Genomic DNA, 25,766 nt, shown 5'->3' on the forward strand with positions numbered 1-25,766 from the left:
TGTTTGTAGAGTGTTTGTTTTAAAATGGGTTGTCCATATCTCACCATTTTGTATCGCTAATTCCTCATGTTTTGATTCTCTCTCCAATTTTGCCAGAAGTTGTTTGTGTTTATGGACTCCTCAATTAGTGTCAGCTGCTTGCTGTTGTACTGTGCTTTTTTGGTTCTGAGTGTATGTTTATAGAGTTTTAAAGTCTCACAGTAATGAAGGCGTAATTAACCATTATTTGGGTCTGTGCTTTGGTGGGATAGTGTTCGAAGTTTCAGTTCTTTTGCCTGAATATATACAGTTGAAGTTGGAAGTTTACATACACCTTAGCCAAATAGATTTAAACTCAGTTTCACAATTCCTGACATTTAATCCTAGTAAAAATTCCCTGTTTTAGGTCAGTTAGGACCACCACTTTATTTTAAGAATATGAAATGTCAGAATAATAGTAGAGAATGATTTCAGCTTTTATTTATTTCATCACATTCCCAGTGGGTCAGAAGTTTACATATACTCAGTTCATATTTGGTAGCATTGACTTTAAATTGTTTAACTTGGGTCAAGCGGGGTCAAGTTTCAGGTAGCCTTTCACAAGCTTCCCACAATAAGTTGGGTGAATTTGGGCCCATTCCGCCTGACAGTGCTGGTGTAACCGAGCCAGGTTTGTAGGCCTCCTTGCTCGCACACGCTTTTTCAGTTCTGCCCACAAATGTTCTATAGGTTTGAGGTCAGAGTTTGTGATGGCCACTCTAATACCTTGACTTTGTTGTCCTTAAGCCATTTTCCACAACTTTGGAAGTATGCTTGGAGTCATTGTCCATTTGGAAGACCCATTTGCGACCAAGCTTTAACTTCCTGACTGATGTCTTGAGATGTTGCTTTATTGTATCCACCAAATTGTCCTCCTCATGATGCCATTATTTTGTAAAATGCACCAGTCCCTCCTGCAGCAAAGCACCACCACAACATGATGCTGCCACAGCCTGTGCTTCACGGTTGGGATGATTTTCTTCGGCTTGCAAGCCTCCCCCTTTTCCCTCCAAACATAACGATGGTCATTATGGCCAAACAGTTCCATTTTTGTTTCATCAAACCAGAGGGCAATTCTCCAAAAAAGTACGATCTTTGTCCCCATGTGCAGTTGAAAACCGTAGTCTGGCTTTATGGCGGTTTTGGAGCAGTGGCTTCTTCCTTGCTGAGCGGCCTTTCAGGTCATATCGATATAGGACTAGTTTTCATCTATAGGAGACAGAACACGTCTCCTTCCTGAGCGGTATGACGGCTGTGTGGTCCCATGGTGTTTATACTTGTTCATCTGTACACACAATAGTACACGTGGTACCTACAGGCATTTGGATATTGCTCCCAAGGATGAACCAGACTTGTAGAGGTCTACAATTGTTTTTCTGAGGTCTTGGCCGATTTATTTAGATTTTCCCATATTGTCAAGCAAAGAGGCACTGAGGTTGAAGGTAGGCCTTGAAATACATCCACAGGTACACCTCCAATTGACTCAAATTATGTAAGTTAGCCTATCAGAAGCTTCTAATGCCATGACATTTTCTGGAATTTTCCAAGCTGTTTAAAGGCACAGTCAACTTAGTGTATGTAAACTTCTGACCCACTGGAATTGTGGTACAGTGAATTATGAGTGAAATAATCTGTCTATAATCAATTGTTGTAAAAATTACGTGTGTCGCACAAAGTAGATGTCCTAACTGACTTGCCAAAACTATAGTTTGTAAACTAGAAATTTGTGGAGGGATTGAAAAACGAGTTAATGACTTCAACCTAAGTGTATGTAAACATCTGACTTCAACTGTATATAATGGGAATCACATTTTTTTTTGGCGTACCCCAACGGCATTGCGAGTACCCCCAACCCCAGTTTGGGAATACCTGTACTAGATCATGTGTCAAACTCATTGTCTGGATTCTCACTCCTCCCTTGTACTTGATTACTAATTAGTGACCTTAATTCATCAAAGACCTCCCCTCAACTGGTTGTGTAGGTCTTAATTGAAAGGAAAAAAACAAACCTGCAGACACTAATCATCTTTGCTTCCGAGAACTATTCCAGGGAGGGGTGGAACCACCATTTCTACGTCTCCTATATAAGACCTCTGCATCACCTACGGGTTGTCGTTGACCAGCTCCATTATTGCAATAACTAATTGATCTTAAACTATGATTGTTTGAAGAAATTGAAAGTCTCTTCTCCCTTAATTGATTAGAATTTCTACAACTCTACTAAGCACTTCATGGAATGAGTTTGACACTCCTGTTCTAGATTAACCCTCTATACTTCGGTTAAAGGAATCAAATCATCCAGGACAAACATGGTTTGAGGGTACTGTAAGTCTCATACACACCTTCATTCCCCTGCCCCCTTCCAGCTTTGTCTGCGCCATCTTCCCCCGTTTTGGTGTTGGGCGTTAACGGAACCCCTGCAGAATCACACAGAAGGAAAACAAACTTCAGCCTCTCTCCTACTGTATCAAATTCTACAATACGTAACTTTTTGGGCGACTCAACCATATTCACATAGAAATGTAGTTATAGATCTTTCATTCCCATTGAAGGCATAAGCTTCCCATAAGAAGCAGTGGATCTGTTCTATGTGTGCTATTTCTACACTTCCCGTTTCGGTTTTGTACACCAGCTTCAAAACAGCCGAATATACAATATTTCTGGTTATGGAAAATATATTTCACAGTGGTTTAAATGGTACAATGATTCTCTACATAATGACTGCTTGTCTTTTCACATAAACTGAAATGGAGGTAAACTATTTGAATAGTTTCAACCAGGAAATGGAGGAGCGATTTCCATATAGTCCATCTTTAAAGAAATGACTTCTGTTTATACAGTCTTAAATTAACAGGATGACTTGCCTTGTTCTGGATGGACTCCGTCACTGTTGAGCTTAGCATTCTCATTCACAGAAATACTACACATTAGTATTTGTTGTGTTCACTTCTGGATGACAATGAAAAGGATACTCAGTGGTAGAATTCCAGTCGAATGACACCGTCTTACCATCAGATTTTCCTTGCAGAATTCAACTGCATTCTCACATTTTATAGCACAAAGCTACATTTAAACTCACATGAATAATCACACCTTCTTAAACTTCTGCATGTCACAAAAACATATTATTCAAATAAATGCCACCACAAATAATATGACAACATCTCCACATGTTGCCAGAAACACTGTACCCGAGTTAGAGGCAGTGTTAATTTTGTTACCCATTTTAGATAGTCTTTGACTAAATTACCTTTTTATTTTTTTTACCCCAATTGTTGTAGTAGCTACTATCTTGTCTCATTGCTACAACTCCCGTACGGGCTCGGGAGAGACGAAGGCTCCACAACCCAACCAGCCGTACTGCTTCTTAACAGCAGGTCAGCAGGTTGAATTTGGATCAGAGTCTAGTTAAGGTAAGTAACACTTACCACACATTCCACCACAATACTTTCTCAAAAAGTCAATCCAGGTGTCTTGGGGATATTCTGAAATGAATAAGAGAGACTCAAACGTAAGACATTATTAAGACTGTCATTCAAATGTAATTCACATTGTGTAACATTTTGGAGAAGCAGTGAGTATGAAGAGTTGAACCTACCCTTTTTCTTCTTCCACACCAACCAAACTGGGGAGTAAAAACACAAATACTTTATAACTTAAAGTACAAGTCTGCCTTAATATTCTAGCAGCTACTTATTATGACTTCACCAACAATTACATGCTTAAGCTGCAATTAGAAGCCATCTTTTCTGAGAGCACCAATAAACAACCTGCACACAGTACCTGCACATCAGAACACAACTGTAAATACAGGCACAACATGTATCCCCTTCAGGGGGTATAGCTGTTGTAGCTGCTGTTATGTCAATCTGTGATTCACAACTTTGTACATGTGCAGTGATCTGTTACTATAGATGTGCTGTTCTTACTTGTTATGACAATGGCAACAAGCGCTACAATGGCTACAATGATAATGACGACAACACCAACAATCCCACCACCACCGACTTCAGAAGGCTCTGAAATGAAAACATATGTTGTATTTATACTTTGACAGGAGTTTCAGGTTTTCAACATAGACCATAATGAATGCTGCACTACAATACTATCAGTGTTACTAACATATCAACACAAGATTAACACAATTATAAGTGTCCACTCACCTGGACCAAACACCTCTCCAACTGGCTCACTGACTTCCCCACTAACAGAGTTCTTCAGCTTGCAGATGTACTTGTAACTGTTGGTTGATTTGCCAGTGTCGCTCTTAGAGACAATCAGCTGTTTTCCTATGACCTCCCACGCCCCCTCCCCCACTTTCCAGCTGTAGGTGACGGGTTCAGCATCAGTGGTGTCGCCCTCACAGGTCAGAATGCAGATTTTGTCTGTGTTGCAGGTATAAGTGATTGTGGGTTTAGGGACTGCCTCTAAATCCAGGAGAAAGAAAGAAAGCAGGGAAAAATGCTTGTGAGGCACTGCATAATCTTCTATTTAATATAGGCACACACACAGAAACACTTACTGATAATGTATACATATGAAGTCGGAAGTTTACATACACCTTGGCCAAATACAGTCGAGGCCAAAAGTTTTGAGAATGATAAATATTATTTTTCACAAAGTCTGCTGCCTCAGTTTGTATGATGGCAATTTGCATATAATCCAGAATGTTATGAAGAGTGATCAGATGGATTGCAATTAATTGCAAAGTTTTTGCCATGCAAATGAACTGAATCCCCAAAAACATTTCCACTGCATTTCAGCAGAATGCTTCAGGGCGCCAAAGAAAGTCCAGCAAGCACCAGGACCGTCTCCTAAAGCTGATTCAGCTGCGGGATTGGGGGCACCAACAGTACAGATCTTGCTCAGATATGGCAGCAGGCAGGTGTGAGTGCATCTGCACACACAGTGAGGCGAAGACTTTTGGAGGATGGCCTGGTGTCAAGAAGGGCAGCAAAGAAGCCACTTCTCTCCAGAAAAAACATCAGGGTCAGACTGATATTCTGCAAAAGGTACAGGGATTGGACTGCTGAGGACTGGGGTAAAGTCATTCTCTCTGATGAATCCCCTTTCCGATTGTTTGGGGCATCCGGAAAAAAGCTTGTCCGGAGAAGACAAGGTGAGCGCTACCATCAGTCCTGTGTCATGCCAACAGTAAAGCATCGTGAGACCATTCATGTGTGGGGTTGCATCTCAGCCAAGGGAGTGGGCTCAGTCGTAATTCTGCCTAAGAACACAGCCATGAATAAAGAATGGTACCAACGCATCCTCCGAGAGCAACTTCTCCCAACCCTCCAGGAACAGTTTGGTGACGAACAATGCCTTTTCCAGCATGATGGAGCACAATGCCATAAGGCAAAAGTGATAACTAAGAGGCTCGGGGAACAAAACATAGATATTTTGGGTGTATGGCCAGGAAACTCCCCAGACCTTCATCCCATTGAGAACTTGTGGTCAATCCTCAAGAGGCAGGTGTGCAAACAAAAACCCACATATTCTGACAAACTCCAAGCATTGATTTAGCAAGAATGGGCTGCCATCAGTCAGGATGTGGCCCAGAAGTTAATTGACAGCATGCCAGGGCGGATTGCAGAGGTCTTGAAAAAGAAGGGTCAACACCGCAAATATTGACTCTTTGCATCAACTTCATGTAATTGTCAATAAAAGCCTTTGACACTTATGAAATACTTGTAATTATACTTCAGTATTCCATAGTAACATCTGACAAAAATATATAAAGACACTGAAGCAGCAAACTTTGTGGAAATTAATATTTGTGCCATTGTCAAAACTTTTGGCAATGACTGTACATTTATACTCAGATTTTCCCAATTCCTGACATTTAATCCTAGTAATAATTCCCTGTCTTAGGTCAGTTAGGATCACCACTTTATTTTAAAAATGTGAAAGTCAGAATAATAGTAGAGAGAATTATGTATTTCAGCTTTTATTTCTTTCATCACATTCCCAGTGTGTCAGAAGTTTACAAACACTCAATTAGTATTTGGTAGCATTCCCTTTAAATTGTTTAACTTGGGTCAAACGTTTCGTTTAGCCTTCCACAATAAGTTGGGTGAATATTGGCCTATTCCTCCTGACAGAGCTGGTGGACCGAGTCAGGTTTGTAGACCACCTTGCTCGCCTTTTCAGTTTTTTTCAGTTGTGTCAACAAATGTTCTATAGGATTGAGGTCAGTGCTTTGTAATGGCCACTCCAATACCTTGACTTTGTTGTCCTTAAGCCATTTTTCCACAATTTTGGAAGTATGCTTGGGGTCATTGTCAAATTTGCAACCAAGCTTTAACTTCCTGACTGATGTCTTGAGAGGTTGCTTCAACATATCCACATAATTTTCCTCCTCGTGATGCCATCTATTTTGTGAAGTGCACCAGTCCCCCCACAACATGATGCTGCCACCCCTGTGCTTCACGGCTGGGAGGGTGTTCTTCGGCTTGCAAGCCTCCACCTTTTTCCTCCAAACATAACAATGGTCATTATGGCCAAACAGTTCCATTTTGGTTTCATCAGACCAGAGGACACTTCTCCAAAAAGTACGATCTTTGTCCCCATGTGCAGTTGCAAACCGTAGTCTGGCTTTTTATGGTGGTTTTGGAGCAGTGGCTCCTTCCTTGCTGAGCGGCCTTTCAGGTTATGTCAATATAGGACTCGTTTTACTGTGGATACATATACTTTTGTACCCGTTTCCTCCAGCAACTTCACACAGTCCTTTGCTGTTGTCCTGGGATTGATATGCACTTTTCACACCAAAGTACGTTCATCTCGAGGTGACAGAACGCGTCTCCTTCCTGAGAGGTAAGACGGCTGCGTGGTCCCATGGTTTTTATAACTGCCTACTATTGTTTGTACAGATGAACGTGTACCATCAGACATTTGGAAATTGCTCCCAAGGATGAACCAGATGTGTGGAGGTCTACAGTTTTTTTTCCTGAGGTCTTGGATGATTTCTTTTGGTTTTCCCATATTGTCAAGCGAAGAGGCACTGAGGTTGAAGGTAGGCCTTGAAATACATCCACAGGTACACCAATTGACTCAAATTATGTCAATTAGCCCATCAGAAGCTTCTAAAGCCATGAAATAATTTTCTGGAATTTTCCAAGGTGTTTAAAAGCACAGTCAACTTAGTGTATGGAAACTTGACCCACTGGAATTGTGATACAGTGAATAATAAGTGAAATAATCTGTTTTGTAAACAATTGTTGGAAAAATTACTTGTGTCATGCACAAAGTAGATGTCCTAACCGACTTGCCAAAACTATAGTTTGTGAACAATACATTTGTGGAGTGGTTGAAAAACAAGTTAACGACTCCAACCTAAGTGTATGTAAACTTCTGACTTCAACTGTATGTCCTCAAGCACTTTGCTGTTGAACTCCACAGAATAAACCCCAAAGTCTGTTTTCAACATAGAACATTTTGAATTCTGCACTACAACACTAGCAGTGTTACTAACATATCAATACATACAGTGCCTTGCGAAAGTATTCGGCCCCCTTGAACTTTGCGACCTTTTGCCACATTTCAGGCTTCAAACATAAAGATATAAAACTGTATTTTTTTGTGAAGAATCAACAACAAGTGGGACACAATCATGAAGTGGAACGACATTTATTTGATATTTCAAACTTTTTTAACAAATCAAAAACTGAAAAATTGGGCGTGCAAAATTATTCAGTCCCCTTAAGTTAATACTTTGTAGCGCCACCTTTTGCTGCGATTACAGCTGTAAGTCGCTTGGGGTATGTCTCTATCAGTTTTGCACATCGAGAGACTGACATTTTTTCCCATTCCTCCTTGCAAAACAGCTCAAGCTCAGTCAGGTTGGATGGAGAGCATTTGTGAACAGCAGTTTTCAGTTCTTTCCACAGATTCTCGATTGGATTCAGGTCTGGACTTTGACTTGGCCATTCTAACACCTGGATATGTTTATTTTTGAACCATTCCATTGTAGATTTTGCTTTATGTTTTGGATCATTGTCTTGTTGGAAGACAAATCTCCGTCCCAGTCTCAGGTCTTTTGCAGACTCCATCAGGTTTTCTTCCAGAATGGTCCTGTATTTGGCTCCATCCATCTTCCCATCAATTTTAACCATCTTCCCTGTCCCTGCTGAAGAAAAGCAGGCCCAAACCATGATGCTGCCACCACCATGTTTGACAGTGGAGATGGTGTGTTCAGCTGTGTTGCTTTTACGCCAAACATAACGTTTTGCATTGTTGCCAAAAAGTTCAATTTTGGTTTCATCTGACCAGAGCACCTTCTTCCACATGTTTGGTGTGTCTCCCAGGTGGCTTGTGGCAAACTTTAAACAACACTTTTTATGGATATCTTTAAGAAATGGCTTTCTTCTTGCCACTCTTCCATAAAGGCCAGATTTGTGCAATATACGACTGATTGTTGTCCTATGGACAGTCTCCCACCTCAGCTGTAGATCTCTGCAGTTCATCCAGAGTGATCATGGGCCTCTTGGCTGCATCTCTGATCAGTCTTCTCCTTGTATGAGCTGAAAGTTTAGAGGGACGGACAGGTCTTGGTAGATTTGCAGTGGTCTGATACTCCTTCCATTTCAATATTATTGCTTGCACAGTGCTCCTTGGGATGTTTAAAGCTTGGGAAATCTTTTTGTATCCAAATCCGGCTTTAAACTTCTTCACAACAATATCTCGGACCTGCCTGGTGTGTTCCTTGTTCTTCATGATGCTCTCTGCACTTTTAACGGACCTCTGAGACTATCACAGTGCAGGTGCATTTATACGGAGACTTGATTACACACAGGTGGATTGTATTTATCATCATTAGTCATTTAGGTCAACATTGGATCATTCAGAGATCCTCACTGAACTTCTGGAGAGAGTTTGCTGCACTGAAAGTAAAGGGGCTGAATAATTTTGCACGCCCAATTTTTCAGTTATTGATTTGTTAAAAAAGTTTGAAATATCAAATAAATGTCGTTCCACTTCATGATTGTGTCCCACTTGTTGTTGATTCTTCAAAAAAAAATACAGTTTTATATCTTTATGTTTGAAGCCTGAAATGTGGCAAAAGGTCGCAAAGTTCAAGGGGGCCGAATACTTTCGCAAGGCACTGTAAGACTGTAACACGCTTGAGTGTCCACTCACCTGGATCAAACACCTGTCCAATTGGATCACTGACTTCTTCACTAACAGGGTTTTTCATTTTGCAGATGTACTTGGTTGATTTGCCAGTGTCACTCTTATTGATATTAAGCTGTTTGTCTAAGTCCTCCCACGCCCCCTCTCCCTCTTTCCAGCTGTAGGTGACTGGTTCAGCATCAGTGGTGTCAACCTCACAGGTCAGAGTGCAGGAGGTTTTGTCTGGGTTACAGGAAGAAGTGATTGTGGGTTTGGGGACTGCCTCTGTAAATAGAGGAAAGAAACAGGAATCATGTGGGAAAAAGCTTGTGAGGCACTACAATACATAACCTGCTGTTTCTACACAACCACACACAGGTACATACACACAGATGTATACACAAACACAGAAATACTTACTGATAACAGATAATGTATATGTCTTGTTAAGCAGTTTGCTGTTGAACTCCACAGAATAAACTCCACTGTCTGTTTTCTTCAATCCACTGATTCTCAGCTCTCCAGAAGTCTGGTCCAGGGTTGTACGCTCTTTGAAGGCAGCATAGATATCCAGACCACCAAAATCCTTGTCCCACTCTGCCACCTTGTTCTTCCCATGCTTCCATAGGATGCTTGTGATGGGGTCAGTCACTGTGGACTTGTCTGGTTTCAACACGAGCTTCCCTCCCACTTCATGATAAAGATCATCTAGGAAAGCAGACATTTCATACATGTATCAGAGTATCAATGTATCCAGGGTAATACATTATGGTGAGGGTATAAACATGTAGTCCTAACCCTATTGGCATTGAAAGATACATTATGATCAACCTTTACTGTTTATATCTAGAATTCTGCTTGCTGGGTGTATCTGGTCTATGTAGTCTGACCACCGTGACTAGTATGTCCCCCCCCCACCACCACCACTGGAGCAGAAATGTATCTAGACTACACCACAGATTAAAGTCTTTGTCTATACCCTGCCCACTATTATATCACTTGCTAGGTTTCATCCAATCTGCGACAGATTTATGCAAATATTCTAAAACCTGCAAAAAAACAAAATGCAGATTTTCCCTCCAGAGAGATGTTTTAATCAAACTCACTTTTTGCAGACAAAAGCCTGTGTGTGATGACGTAGTGAACATAAAAATAACTTTTGCCGCTAAAATGAATAATACAAGTTTAAATGGGTTTCCATTGAATTTTACACTACTGATGGTTTGTCAAAAACACTGTTGCATTATATTGCAACGGTTCCCAATCTGGTCTTGACACATGCGCTCTAGCCAACAGCTACAATGGGGGTAAACTATCTACATTATCAATAAGCGTGATATTTTTAATTGTCAAACAGCAGCAAAGCATCGATCATCATGTCACTAGAATAAGACCCTCAATATTTATTGGAAAGGAGCATCAAGCTCATCACCTTGCACTTTCACCACCCTGTGAAGTTCATCATTTATTTCATCTGTAGCCTAATAAACTACATGTTTTCCCAAGTCATAGTGGGAGGAACACACAGCATATCATCGCGTGACTCCAAGTTTACTTCGATATGGTTATTATATCAATATTTGCATATAAAAGCAGTTACAGACATTTCTCGCAAAATTCATTTTACAGACACAAAAAGAGCCCACCTTGTCTAGCGTATTTTGTTTTGTTGACATTTGGAAAGTTTCCCGAATATTTTTCTGTTTCCATCAGGCCTGTAATCACACTTTACTCGCATTAAAAAGTTTGGATGGAAACCTGGTTAGAGGCTAAGTTACCATCCAATAGGCGACAGATTTTAATGCAAATATTCAAAAATCCACAAAGATTTTTCCAACCAGCGGTGTGTTTCCACCCAATGTCCATTTTCCAACCAGCGGTGTGTTTCCACCCAGCGGTGTGTTTCCACCCAGCGGTGTGTTTCCACCCAATGTCCATTTTCCAACCAGCGGTGTGTTTCCACCCAATGTCCATTTTCCAACCAGCGGTGTGTTTCCACCCAATGTCCATTTTCCAACCAGCGGTGTGTTTCCACCCAATGTCCATTTTCCAACCAGCGGTGTGTTTCCACCCAATGTCCATTTTCCAACCAGCGGTGTGTTTCCACCCAATGTCCATTTTCCAACCAGCGGTGTGTTTCCACCCAATGTACATTTTCCAACCAGCGGTGTGTTTCCACCCAATGTACTTGTTGCAGATACAAATCAGTGCGTGAGGATTTTGGATTGGAGTTGTTTAATAGGAGTTTGGAAGGAGAGTTCACAGTCTAGCCAGACACCTAGTTATTTATAGTTGTCCACATATTCTAGGTCAGAACCGTCCAGGTTGGTGATGCTAGTCGGGCGGGCAGTGATCGGTTGAAAAGCATGCATTTGGTTTTACTAGCGTTTAAGAGCAGTTGGAGGCCACGGAAGGAGTGTTGTATGGCATTGAAGCGCGTTTGGAGGTTAGTTAGTACAGTGTCCAAGGAAGGGCCAGAAGTATACAAAATGGTGTCGTCTGCGTAGAGGTGGATCAGGGAATCACCCACAGCAAGAGCGACATCATTGAGAGATATACACACACACACACACACACACACACACACACAAGTAAGAACTCATGTAAAGTTAGAAATTGTGCTACTAATGCACCTGATGGCACAAACACATATCGTAAAAGTAATGATGTTTTTGTTTGGTTAGCTTTTGGAAATTGTATAAATAAAACATTTTCCTTCTTCAGAAATTCCAGCTAGGCAGGCTAACGCTAGTTAGCTAATTCATTTGCTAGCTAATATACAGTATGCTTATATTACTAATTATATAGTTAATGTAAGTAGACATGCAATCATAATTCACTGTAGCGCATTTGAAGTACCCACAAGCTACCGGTGGCTGAAAACATAATCGCGGAACGAAGTAGTGACAAATTTCTTGCCCTGCAAGTGTAGATTCGTCAGACGTCTTCAGAAGTGTCCACTTAATTTGTGGGGAGTGGGTGCAGCGATCCCAATTTAGCAACTTTTTTTCCCCCAAACAGCACCTAGCAACAAATTAACTATTTTTAAAAATGTATTTGGAACTTTTAGCAACTTTTGAAAAGTGACTCAAACGCTAAAATGCACGCATTTTCCCTTTAAATGACACAAAAACGATTTTCTCTGTCACACACTCAGTCACAACACATGTGCCTGGCTGCAAAAATGCGTTGTGAGTGACGGCAGCAGCAGGCGCTCAGCTCGTGCACAGGCAGCAGCAGGCCAGCAGCAAATTGCAAATCATTGTTGGCTGACTGCAGCAGCAGTAATACGGCTTTGACGAGCCAAACCCAATGAATATACACTGCTCAAAAAAATAAAGGGAACACTTAAACAACACAATGTAACTCCAAGTCAATCACACTTCTGTGAAATCAAAATATCCACTTAGGAAGCAACACTGACTGACAATACATTTCACATGCTGTTGTGCAAATGGAATAGACAACAGGTGGAAATTATAGGCAATTAGCAAGACACCCCCAATAAAGGAGTGGTTCTGCAGGTGGTGACCACAGACCACTTCTCAGTTCCTATGCTTCCTGGCTGATGTTTTGGTCACTTTTGAATGCTGGCGGTGCTTTCACTCTAGTGGTAGCATGAGACAAAGTCTACAACCCACACAAGTGGCTCAGGTAGTGCAGCTCATCCAGGATGGCACATCAATGCGAGATGTAGGCAGTAGGAGGGCAACAACCCAGCAGCAGGACCGCTACCTCTGCCTTTGTGCAAGGAGGAGCACTGCCAGAGCCCTGCAAAATGACCTCCAGCAGGCCACAAATGTGCATGTGTCTGCTCAAACGGTCAGAAACAGACTCCATGAGGGTGGTATGAGGGCCTGAAGTCCACAGGTGGGGGTTGTGCTTACAGCCCAACACCTTGCCAGAGAACACCAAGATTGGCAAATTCGCCACTGGCGCCCTGTGCTCTTCACAGATGAAAGCAGGTTCACACTGAGCACATGTGACAGACGTGACAGAGTCTGGAGACGCCGTGGAGAACGTTCTGCTGCCTGCAACATCCTCCAGCATGACCGGTTTGGCTGTGGGTCAGTCATGGTGTAGGGTGGCATTTCTTTGGGGGGGCCGCACAGCCTTCCATGTGCTCGCCAGAGGTAGCCTGACTGCCATTAGGTACCGAGATGAGATCCTCAGACCCCTTGTGAGACCCTATGCTGGTGCGGTTGACCCTGGGTTCCTCCTAATGCAAGACATTGCTAGACCTCATGTGGCTGGAGTGTGTCAGCAGTTCCTGCAAGAGGAAGACATTGATACTATGGACTGGCCCGCCCGTTCCCCAGACCTGAATCCAATTGAGCACATCTGGGACATCATGTCTCGCTCCATCCACCACAGACTGTCCAGGAGTTGGCGGATGCTTTAGTCCAGGTCTGGGAGATCCCGCAGGAGACCATCCGCCACCTCATCAGGAGCATGCCCAGGTGTTGTAGGGAGGTCATACAGGCACGTGGAGGTCACACACACTACTGAGCCTCATTTCGACTTGTTTTAAGGGCAATACATCAAAGTTGGATCAGCCTGTAGTGTGGTTTTCCACTTTAATTTTGAGTGTGACTCCAAATCCAGACCTCCATGGGTTGATAAATTTGATTTCCATTGATAATTTGTGTGATTTTGTTGTCAGCACATTCAACTATGTAAAGAAAAAAGTATTTAATAAGAATATTTAATTCATTCAGATCTAGGATGTGTTATTTTAGTGTTCCCTTTATTTTTTTGAGCAGTGTAGTTGGTCACGAATGTTTGATCTTGAACAAAACTTACAACATCAATCAACATGCCTCAATCAAAAATGTACAGCCAGAAGTAAAGAAAAGAGTGGGAGTCTGTACCTGAACAAATGTCAAATAATATTTTTTGCCGAGATGGCCAGTCAATTTGAGTAACGTTTGTGTATTCTACGTAATGACGCAGTTTTACGTTACCACGCAATGACATCACAACGTCATTTAGCAACAAATTAACCTGCCTCTAGCAAAGTGATACTACAATATTTTTCCAAAGCGTCTGGTCTATATCTTAACATTAATAAATGTGAACTCATAGCTGTCAAAGATTGTGTGACACCTTCATATTATGGTATTCCAGTAAAAAAAGAACTTACATATTTAGGCATAACCATTACAAAGGATCAGAAGTCTAGAGGCTTACTAAATGTTAACCCTCTTATTAAAAAAACTCAGAATAAACTAAATCAATGGCTACAGAGGGACTTATCTTTAAAAGGTAGAGTCCTACTAACAAAGGCTGAAGGTATCTCTAGACTAACATACGGTGCTCTATCTTTATATCTTGACAGTAAAATAAGCAAGGAGATAGACGAGATGCTTTTCAACTTTCTTTGGAGAAACCGTACCCATTACATTAGGAAAACTGTTGTAATGAACACTTATGAGAATGGTGGACTGAATTTTCTGGACTTTACTACTTTAAATAATACTTTTAAGATCAATTGGATAAAACAATTCCTAAGAAGACCCACTTCTATCTGGAATTGTATTCCTCATCATGTCTTCTCTACTTTTGGTGGCCTTAACTTCATGTTGTTTTGCAATTATAATATTGACAAAGTTCCAGTGAAACTTTCTGCTTTTCATCGGCAGGGTTTCTTGTCATGGTCCTTAATTTATAAACACAATTTTTCTCCACACAGATATTATATATGGAATAATCGGGATATATTGTATAAAAATACCTCTTTGTTTTTAGAATATTGGTTCCAAAATAATATCCTATTGGTGAGCCAACTGGTAAATGTCTTTTACTCAGTTATAAAGAATTCTTATCACTTCACAAGGTCCCTGTAACACCTAAAGATTTTGCAATTGTTTTAGATGCCATTCCCTCAGGTGTTGCTCTGTTATTCAGGAACGTGTCAAGACCTGACCCTCAGAGCCTACCTTCTATTGACTCATCAGTAGGAAAGATTTGTTTCTCTATTGGTCCATTCAACAACAGAGCGATACGATCCTTGTTTCAGCAGGATGTTGTATCTATAACTTATGTCATGCCTTATTGGATCGGATGTATTGATAATATCTGTTTGGATGTTGCCACACACTTACCTACTTGTTAACAAAATTAAGGAAGTTTCCTTTAAAATTATTCATAAATATTATCCTGCCAACCACTATATGAAGAAGTTTAAGGAAAACATCAACTCAAATTGCTCCTTTGATAATGACCACCCAGAAACAGTGCTGCATCTTTTTTGGCATTGTATGCATGTAAGAAAACTGTGGCAAGACATCAGTAGGTTTATAATTGAACACATTTATGAAGAATTTACAGTATTGTGGAGAGATGTACTGTTTGGTTTCTTTACATACAATAGAAATAAGCTGAAACATTATGTAATTAATTTCATTATTCTTTTGGCCAAATTTCATATACACAAATGTAAATTTACAAACAGAAAACCACATTTTCGTACCCTACAAAAAGAAATTGAACTGTATTTTAAGACGGTTAAACGCTCTACTAACAAAAAAGCTGTTAGAATTGTACGTATATGCATGTCCCTTAAGGTCCTTGTGATATTGTACTCCCTAGCTCGATTGTCCATTGTCTGTAATCTATGTATGATTGTGCTCCCTCATGTGCTTTTGGTATTGATTTGTTGTTAATTAATGTAAAAAAAAACATTTTAAACCTGCCTCTAGCAATTTAGCCAGAAAAGTAGTTGGCAAGACTGAGAGGGTGTGTCTTAAGTATTCTATCGCTTCCTGAAGCTTGTGTGTGCGTAGTTAAACGAAATAAGGGTGCGTTCCGACCTTATTTCTCATCGAAACCCACCGACTACGTTTAAAATCTTTCTAACTTTCCATGTTGAAAATCAATATGAAGAGCGTGTTAATGCTGTTGTCCATCCATAATTTCGCTATACAAGTTTGATTTCAGAGTCAACTTACCTCGGGAGACCACCGTTCGCACCAGACAAAGCCAGAAACACAATCTGATGAGCGTTAGTTTAGGCATATGCGCTAGTTAGCTAGCCTACTTCTGATCTTAATTTCCCAAGGCTGTGAAAGTGAAATGTGGTTTAGTTCTTCCCTCTGCATGCGTCGTGACCGCTTAGTTGAAAATAAAGTAACGTTTTCTTGTTCTGTGAATTTTATATAGCGGCTGGAAACCAACTTTAAAGTGCATTACCGCCACCAACTGGACTGGAGTGTGGACCAGAGACAGTGAAGGTCTAAATCCTACACAATAATCTCGTCTCCCTAAGGAAACGAAATACATAATTAAATACTACATCCCCTGAAGATTTCCCCAAAAGTTACCTTAATCCTGTCTTACTCCTCAAAACTCAAAGCATTACTCCTCAAATCTAATAACAATCACTCCCTTTCTCGCACATCTTTCTGGCACTGAAATGGAACATCTTCCACTGTCTCCATGTCCTTCTGACATTGATTACACCTCCCAGTCGGATGTTTCCCCACCACTTTCAATGTACTATTTAGCCTTGTGTATCTTGTGTCTCAGCCTTGTGACTAAACTTTCCTCCCTTCTCTCTCAGCCTCTCACCCTGAGGACCTCCCTACCCCCACCTTTTCCTGGATCTTATTCTGGTGTCTTCCCTTTCTCTCCTTGTTCCTCATCTCTTGCCACTTATTTTTAATCACTGTTCTTATCAATCCCCTGGCTTCTGCTTTACTGATTGACAGTATCATCTCAACATTAGGATGTTTAAGAGCCTGCTTGGCAATAATATACACTTCCTCATTCCCCTCTACTCCCACATGAGCTGGTACCCCCATCTATTTCACCCTATACAAACACTGTAAAACCTCAGACAATACATCCTGTCTGCTCTGAGATACACATGAATTTAAGCTCATCAGTGCTGCACAGGAGTCAGAGCAGATGACTATCCTGTCTGGCCTCACCTCCTCCACCCACTGCAACCAATATTTGTATTGTTTTTAATTGAACATTTATTTAGTATGGCCAACAACTCCATTGTGTAAAACAGATAAATTATCCATTGCTCTTTTTGTCACTGCCACCTTCAACTCAGGAACACTAAAAGCTGCACCTGTCCTCCGTGTTTTAGGGTCCTTAGATTCATCTGTGAATATATTCAAGAAAGCATAGTATTGTGTTCTTAATAAAATGTCGTTCCATTTGACTTGTAAATAATGTTTAATAGCTGCAATACAATCCCACTGTATACCAACACATTGCATTATGTTTATATATTATAATAACTTTTTTTTAAATTCTATATTCCTTGCTGTATTCGTGCCCATACCTGGTCTTTGGCACCTCTCTGTGTGTATAATTGGCTGTAGTATAATGCACACACACACATACATTATATATAATTTAGCATTGATAGGATCTCTGTACTATAAGGTAACAAAAGCTGGCAATACTGTAATATTCAAAGGTAAATGAATAACCATAGTAAATGAAATGTTCCTCCTGTCCAGTGAGTGTGTGAGGGATTTTGATTCACCAACCTAGCCATTGACCTATAGACCTAGGTGGCATACACACAAAAACATTCACAAAATGAAATATTTTCCTCAAAACATATAATACATTATGGCCATGTTGTTACATGGATCAACATTTCATTATAATTCACATTATTCTAAGTTGAAAAATGATAATTATAGTAGCCTAGGCTAAACATGACAGCACATTACATAACAGGGTAACAATATGATACATAATAGACAGAAAGAGATTGAAAAAGAGAGATGAGTTTACTGAATGGGAAACAAACCTTCCCAGTAGAGAATCTAAATACAGTATATCCTTCCTCTTCCTTCCTTTCTTCCTCCTCTACCTCTGCTTTCCTTCTTCCTCCCCCTCTCCATCTTATCTTCCCTCTTCCTCCCTCTCTCCATCTCGTCTTTCCTTTGTGTCTCTCTCTTCATCTTCCTCATTCTCTCCCTCTGTCTCTCCATCTCCCCAGTCTCTGCATCATAACCTCTGACCCTTGTGTCATGTGACTCCTGGTCAGATCCAGTCCCATAATCCTCTCTCCCACTGTGTATCCTAATTGTGGGTCAAGCTGTATCCATTGCTGGTATGTGACATCCGAGGGGGCTTTGGAGGGGGTGAGATGAGCCTGTGACATGGACTCCTCCTCCCCCTCACTCTCTTAATTCACTTCTCTCTCTCTTTCTCCCTCTCTGTTTCCATTATACCTTAGTCAGTGTCCTCACTTGAGATCTATGCTGGAAGGCATTGGAATTCCGTTCCTGATTCTGGTCATTTCGTTTGAGGTGGCTGTTACTCACAACATCACCTGTGTTATCAGTAGATCCTGCCTCATCTAGTAACGGCTTTTTCTCTTCCTCACTATCTCTGGTTATCACAGCCTTGCTGGTGTGGGTAACCTCTGGGGTTTGTGGTATATTGCCAATATACCATGGCTAAGGGCTGTATCCAGGCACTTCGTAGTATCCAACAAGCTTTCTCTACCCTTAACCTTGTTCTGAACACCTCCAAAACAAAGGTTATGTTGTTTGGTAAGAAGAATGCCCCTCTTCCCACAGGTGTTACTACTACCACTGAGGGTTACCTCATACAAGTACTTGGGAGTATGGCTAGACGGTGCACTGTCCTGCTATCAGCACATATCAAAGCTGCAGGCTAAAGTTAGATCGGCAGGTAAGGGTGCTCTCGAGCGGCTAGATGTTCTTTACCATTTGGCCATCAGATTTGCCACTAATGCTCCTTATAGGACACATCACTGCACTCTATACTCCTCTGTAAACTGGTCATCTCTGTATATCCGTCGCAAGACCCACTGGTTGATGCTTATTTATAAAACCCTCTTAGGCCTCACTCCCCCCTATCTGAGACATCTACTGCAGCCCTCCACATACAACACCCGTTCTGCCAGTCACATTCTGTTAAAGGTCCCCAAAGCACACGCATCCCTGGGTCGCTCCTCTTTTCAGTTCGCTGCAGCTAGCAACTGGAACGAGCTGCAACAAACAATCAAACTGGACACTTTTATCTCTTCATTCAAAGACTCAATCATGGACACTCTTACAGACAGTTGTGGCTGCTTTGTGTGATGTACTGTTGTCTCTACCTTCCTGACCTTTGTGCTGTTGACTGTGCTCAATAATGTTTATACCATGTTTGTGGTGCTACCATGCTGTGTTGTCATGTGTTGCTGCCTTGCTACGTTGTTGTCTTAGGTCTATCTTTATGTAGTGTTGTCTCTCTTGTTGTGATTTGTGTTTTGTCCTATATAAAGTTTACATACACTTAGGTTGGAGTCATTAAAATGTGTTTTTTAACCACTCCACAAATTTCTTGTTAACAAACTATAGTTTTGGCAAGTCGGTTAGGACATCTACTTTGTGCATGAGTAATTTTTGTGCACAAGTAATTTTTCCAACAATTGTTTACAGACAGATTATTTCACTTATAATTCACTGTATCACAATTCCAGTGGGTCAGAAGTTTACATACACTAGGTTGTCTGTACCTTTAAATAGCTTGGAAAATTCCAGAAAATGATGTCATGGCTTTAAAAGCTTCTGATAGGCTAATTGACATAATTTGAGTCAATTGGAGGTGTACCTGTGGATGCATTTCAAGGCCTACCTTCAAACTCAGTGCCTCTTTGCTTGACATCATGGGATAATCAAAGTAAATCAGCCAAGACCTCAGATTTTTTTTTTTTTGAACTCCACAAGTCTGGTTCATCCTTGGGAGCAATTGCCAAACGCCTGAAGGTACCACGTTCATCTGTACAAACAATAGTACGCAAGTATAAGCACCATGGGACCACGCAGCCGTCATACTGCTCAGGAAGTAGACGCGTTCTGTCTCGTAGAGATTAACGTATGTTGGTGCGAAAAGCGCAAATCAATCCCAGAACAACAGCAAAGGACCTTGTGAAGATGCTGGAGGAAACATGTACAAACTTATCTATATCCACAGTAAAACGAGTCCTATATCAACATAACCTGTAAGGCTGCTCAGCAAGGAAGAAGCCACTGCTCCAAAACGGCCATAAAAAAAGCCAACCTATGGTTTGCAACTGCACATGGGGACAAAGATCGTACTTTTTGGAGAAATGTCCTCTGGTCTTATGAAAGAAAAATATAACTGTTTGGCCATAATGACCATTGTTATGTTTGGACGTAAAAGGGGGAGGCTTGCAAGTCGAAGTACAACATCCCAACCATGAAGCATGGGGGTGGCAGCGTCATGCTGTGGGTGTGCTTTGCTGTTGGAGGGACTGGTGCACTTCACAAAATAGATGGCATCATGAGGTAGGAAAAATATGTGTATATATTGAAGCAAAATCTCAAGACATCAGTCAGGAAGTTAAAGCTTGTACGCAAATGGGTCTTCCAAATCGACAATGACCCCAAGCAACTTCCAAAGTTGTGGCAAAATGGCTTAAGGACAACAAAGTCAAGGTTTTGGAGTGGCCATCACAAAGCCCTGACCTCAATCCTATAGAACATTTGTGGGCATTACTGAAAAAGCGTGTGTGAGCAAGGAGGCCTACAAACCTGACTCCGTTACACTAGCTCTGTCATGAGGAATAGGCCAAAATTCACCCAACTTATAGTGGGAAGCTTGTGGAAGGCTACCAGAAATGTTTGACCCAAGTTAAACAATTTAAAGGCAATGCTACCAAATACTAATTGAGTGTATGTAAACTTCTGACCCACTGAGAATGTGATGAAATAAATCGTCAGAATAATAGTATAGAGGACATTTCACATTCTTCAAATAAAGTGGTGATCCTAACTGATCTAAGACAGGGAATTTGTACTAGGATTAAATGTCAGGAATTGTGAAAAACTGTGTTTAAATGTAAGGTGTATGTAAACTTCCGACTTCCAACTGTATATTGTATTTATTTCAATCCCAGGCCCCCGTCCCCGCAGGAGATAGGTAGGCCGTCATTGTAAATAAGAATTTATTCTTATCTGACTTGCCTGGTTGAATAAAGGTTAAATAAAAACTTTGCGTATCATAACTAGAGAACCAGGGATGTTGGAGCTGGGTTGGAGAGTATCACCTGGGGGTCACTTCTCTCAGAATCTCCATTCACTTTGCCTTGGTTACTTAAAACAAGAGGGAGAAAAGGGGAATTCAAAGGGTATGCAGATATAAAGGGTTTAGATCGGGCAAAGTGACAGATATGCTTCAGTTGATGGTGATTCTTAACAGGACACAGAATACTGTTGCACGTCTGTTATTAAATGTGATGTAGTAGATCATATGAAAGTCTATTTCACAAAAACACTTTCACTTTCTTACTTTCAAAATCGGAATATTTTGTTGACCTGGAATCATTCTTTGATCCTGAGATAGCTAGAGATACAATTGTTGATTTGAAAAATACATTCCCATCAAACTTCAAGGAGACTCAAATAATGAAACATTAATGGTAATATTTACAGTAAAGACATGGACTTACCTTCGGAACACTTCCAGCAGATGAGAAACATGGATGAACAGCCAATAGATCAGAAGCCAAGACACCAATCACAGCACCAGCTATTAGGGGGACGATGGAAACATACAAATACAGAAACAGTTGGAGATGGTCAGACAGACAAAAACATGTTGTTGATGTCGCCCATATCTGCTTGTACTATCTATATTGTTAAGCTGTGTCATCTCACTGACTGGGTTTTTGGCCTTATAAGTGTAGCTGTCTGTCTGACTCTGGGGATGTGATGTTGAAGTGCTGTCCAGTAAGCACCTGGCTCCACATCTCCCCCTGGTGCTCAGGCCAAGACCAACGGTACACCACCAGCGGACACTCAGCACTGCAGCAAAGTGTTGCCATGGTACTGTTCCATTCACAGGTGACTTCAGGTTGTGATACTGTGTCTGTGGATGGAAATGGATAAGTATGTCACATAGCACACACACTCTTTCTTTCGCTCTTTCTCATTCTTTACAATCTGTTTGTGTTCTCTGTTTCTCTCTTTCTTTTAATCTCTATTAGGCTGCGTTTAAAAACAGGTTTTGTGGGAGTTACAGGAAGAAGTGATTGTGGGTTTGGGGACTGCCTCTGTAAATCCAGGAGAGACACAAAGACAAAGCAGGAAAATTGCTTGAGCCACACACACACACACACACACACACACACACACACACACACACACACACACACACACACACACTGCAAGCAAAGGAACCAACATGCACACACACATACCGTACACACATACACACACGCTTACTGAAAACAGACAGTGTATATGTCTGGTCAAGCAGTATGCTGTTAAACTCCACAGAACAAACGCCATTGTCTGTTTTCATCAAACTGGTGATTCTCAGCTCTCCAGTAGCCTGGTCCATGGTTGTGCCACGTTCGAAGCCACCATAGGTGTACAGCCCAAAATCCTTGTCAAACTCTGCTGTCTTGTTCAAGCCATGCTTCCATAGGATGCATGTGATGGAGTCAGGTATAGTGGACTTGTCCGGCATCAACACAAGAAACTCTCCCACTTTTCTGTAGCTGTTCATTTGAAAAACCAGACATCATACAGGTGAAAGTGAACTAGTGTCCAGGTTAGAGGTTAACATTCTAAATGGATCAACATAACCCTATTGACATTGAACGTGATGCATTCACAATAACAGTTACTCAGTTTACATGCACTTTTAAATGTGTCATTTAATCCCTATGTGGGAATTATGTTAAGTGTGATTTATGTAAAGCCCTTAAAATAAAATGATGCCAAAATAAAGGGGAGAAGTGAGGGTTACGAGATACAATTTCAGCTGTTAAAATCTCTCTCCTTGCCAATACAATAGGCCTATAACGTCATCATTGGGAGGCAGAAGTGGAAACCCCAAGAGTTGGGGAGTAACTGACTACATGTAACCTACCCAACCCTGGAAACTCCCTATTTATTATGCTAAAGCCACCCACCCACACACACAGCTAAAATGTACCATAATGTTATGGACCTGCAAATAGGTCTTCTGCAATCACATATTACAGTTATGGTGTACGAAAACGCAGCCTACTTGTGCGAATGTCTTATTATTTATTAGCAGTGTCGTAACATTATGTTTTATTGTGAAATGCTGGTTTGTAATCAGCACACATAACATACCAGTAACTTGTGATAAACATGATTGCGTCTTAAAAATAAGAGTTTTGCGCCACTCAGACAACAGCCTGTGCAACATAATAACCTACTTGATGAAACTGCGCAGAGTATCGCTTCCGTCAAAGAGACGCTCTAAAGTTTGAGCCTTTTTGCTAGTTTTTTTGTAGCTACAGACAAGACAGTCGTGTAGTATGTTGACTCACTCTGGCTGTCTTTAGCCTGCCTGCCTAGCAGACATGACATGATGTAAAAGTGAAAGTAAAACTTAAATGTGCCTGTTGAGCCACTCGATTGAAAACAATATGTTGGATTTAGCCTATGACCAGCGGCGACCCGTCAAGTTTTGAGCCCCACAAAATGCCTGTTTTGCTTGTTATTTTGGCATTAATATGTGTCACATATCAGTTTGCAAACAATGTAAAAAAATAAATAAATGAGTTAATAAAGGCGCATACAAACATGGTCTCTTTTGCTTTCTTGAGTAAGGCAGCTCCAAAATGCAGGGGTTTGAGCCTAGCTCAGTGCTTCCTGTGGTGGTGGTGGTGGGGTAAACCCGCAGAAAATACAGAGCATTGCGCCTGATTGACCCCCAAATCTAAGGCCAAAGTGAGTCCAAAAATGTATTGTATGCTGCTGCATAAATCATGTAATATGGTAGGAAGATATATATAATGTAGCTAAGAAAGTAATACTAAGTGTATGGTGTGTAGTAAGCTGTTAGTAGCCCATGTGCCTCACCCTAATAATTTGGTCTATTTTCACCTCTTAATTTCGCTTGACGTTACTATTCTGACTCGATGGTGATGCACATGTAGCCTATAACCTGTTTTTGAGAAATGTCATCATCTAATATTGTAAGAGGTTTCATTGTCTGCTTATATGCCTCCTTGATCTGGCTTGGTGTACAGGGAAAATACTGTAAGAGCATCCCATGTTCTCCATTCTGTCACTGTACATTTCAAAAGTGCTGAACACATAGTTATATTGACTACGTCCGTAGTTGCTCGCTCATTAATGTCTCAATTGAAATTACGGAATGCCTCTTATCCGCTCATCGTTCCCATATGCCATAGTTTGTATATCTCAATTGTGAGTAGAAACCACATTTGTTTAAGCAAGTCAGCCATATCAGCTATGTTTTTTAAAAGGGCAGTAAACAAGGCTGAATTAACTGTTTCACTGCCATACAAGGCTCTGCTGATTGCCAGGTGTAGCAGTGGTAAGTCCTGGAAAGAAAGTTCTGCTGTTGGGACAGCTTTATGTCGGCCCTAACAGTTTGTGGGCACCACTTGTTGCTGTTATAGTGCAATTAATGTATTGTTTAGTGTTGTGTAGTGTCTTTGCTGGCATGCATCTAAAAAGAAATTGGGGCGTTAGCCCCACCAAGATTTACATGATAAAATCGCCACTGCCTTAAAAATAAAAAATAAACCTAGCTAGTGACTTCAAACCAATAAAAATATTCATCAAAGGCTAAACACATGTTTGACAAAGTAATTACGATTCATTTTACTCATCAATTCAGATGAGTCTATACCATACTGTGCAGTTGTTTGAGGCCTCCCTGTGCCATATGGGAGGTGGTGCATCTAACCTCCTGCCTGGAGCAGTAGTTGTTTATTTCATCACTAAAATTGCCTGCTACAGTGTTTCATACAAAATGTTTTTATTTTTCAAGGTAAAATATTTCTCTCTCACACACACACACACACACACACACACACACACACACACTTGAATTTGTAACTCATGATTTCAAACTGGATTGAATGAATATTGCATTCAGTTTTAAAATTCTATTTTAATTGAATTTAATATTTAAATTGAATATTTATATATTCAGTTACAATATGGTATATATTGCATTCATTGTTTGTTTGCAAACTATTATTTCTAGTTTAACAAAGTGTCATTATGTAATGTTTTACACATTTGAAAGTCTCTCAGCCTATCACACAATGTTATGCAAATGAGTTGCTGTGAGGATGCAGAAGGCATGCTGGGGGAGTTTTTGGGAAGGCGTGTGCGGCTGGTCAGTGTTGGGGTGCATTGTCTGTTCATTCAAATATAATACACAATGATTATTCCTTGGGAAATCAGTGTCCTAGACTGTTTACACAAGTCCACAAACAATGTGCTAGTTTCAGTGGCCTTACAGGTTCGTTAGAAATTGGTGGCAGCGGTGGGATCAGCACGTCAACTAGCTAACAGCAACTCGCGAGCTTGGCTAATTTTAGCTGGTTAGCTGCGTGGGAAAATGGAGGGAGAAGTCGAACAACCCGGGAACAGCAATCAACAACCACCGACAGCTGGTGGTGGATCAGCCGGGTGCCATGGACAGGCGGTTTGACAGGGCGATGTTCATGCCATAATCTTTAGATGGGAAAGAAGTTGAATGGACTGTTTGGATTGAACACTTTGAGTTAGCAGCGCAAGTGAATGGATGGTGAGCGGCAGATCGTTTGAACTTTCTCATGCTTTTGCTGAGGGGAAATGCTCAGAGATTTTGTAGTACTTTACCTCAGGATA

The 25,766-nt window shown here is 41.0% G+C and overlaps 1 protein-coding gene and 1 long non-coding RNA gene across 5 annotated transcripts in view; both read right to left on the reverse strand.

Annotated features, from left to right (window-relative positions):
- LOC110495662 (pregnancy-specific beta-1-glycoprotein 2) overlaps positions 1-16,285 on the reverse strand; it is a 29,389-nt gene extending 13,104 nt beyond the window's left edge. The window contains exons 1-8 of one of the 3 annotated variants that reach the window (XM_021571008.2): positions 16,077-16,285; positions 9,547-9,834; positions 9,154-9,411; positions 4,182-4,445; positions 3,948-4,037; positions 3,617-3,643; positions 3,447-3,503; positions 2,361-2,435 (exon numbers count right to left, since the gene is read on the reverse strand). In XM_021571008.2, the coding sequence (XP_021426683.1) occupies positions 2,361-2,435; positions 3,447-3,503; positions 3,617-3,643; positions 3,948-4,037; positions 4,182-4,445; positions 9,154-9,411; positions 9,547-9,834; positions 16,077-16,143 (1,126 nt within the window). In that variant the 5' untranslated portion in view covers positions 16,144-16,285. The remainder of the gene's footprint in view (positions 1-2,360; positions 2,436-3,446; positions 3,504-3,616; positions 3,644-3,947; positions 4,038-4,181; positions 4,446-9,153; positions 9,412-9,546; positions 9,835-16,076) is intronic. The other 2 variants (XM_036952004.1, XM_036952005.1) reach the window with 2 other exon arrangements.
- A 4,780-nt stretch (positions 16,286-21,065) lies between these two features.
- LOC110495664 lies at positions 21,066-23,478 on the reverse strand. 2 transcript variants are annotated; one of them, XR_005037388.1, is made up of 4 exons: positions 22,359-23,478; positions 21,872-22,002; positions 21,584-21,663; positions 21,066-21,227 (listed from the first exon to the last, which is right to left on the reverse strand). It is a non-coding gene; the product is annotated as an uncharacterized LOC110495664 (long non-coding RNA). The 2 variants fall into 2 exon arrangements; XR_005037387.1 differs by having other exon boundaries at positions 22,334-23,478.
- Positions 23,479-25,766: the final 2,288 nt, after the last annotated feature.

Source organism: Oncorhynchus mykiss, chromosome 18 (assembly GCF_013265735.2).
Source record: "Oncorhynchus mykiss isolate Arlee chromosome 18, USDA_OmykA_1.1, whole genome shotgun sequence".
Taxonomy (NCBI): Eukaryota; Metazoa; Chordata; class Actinopteri; order Salmoniformes; family Salmonidae; genus Oncorhynchus; species Oncorhynchus mykiss.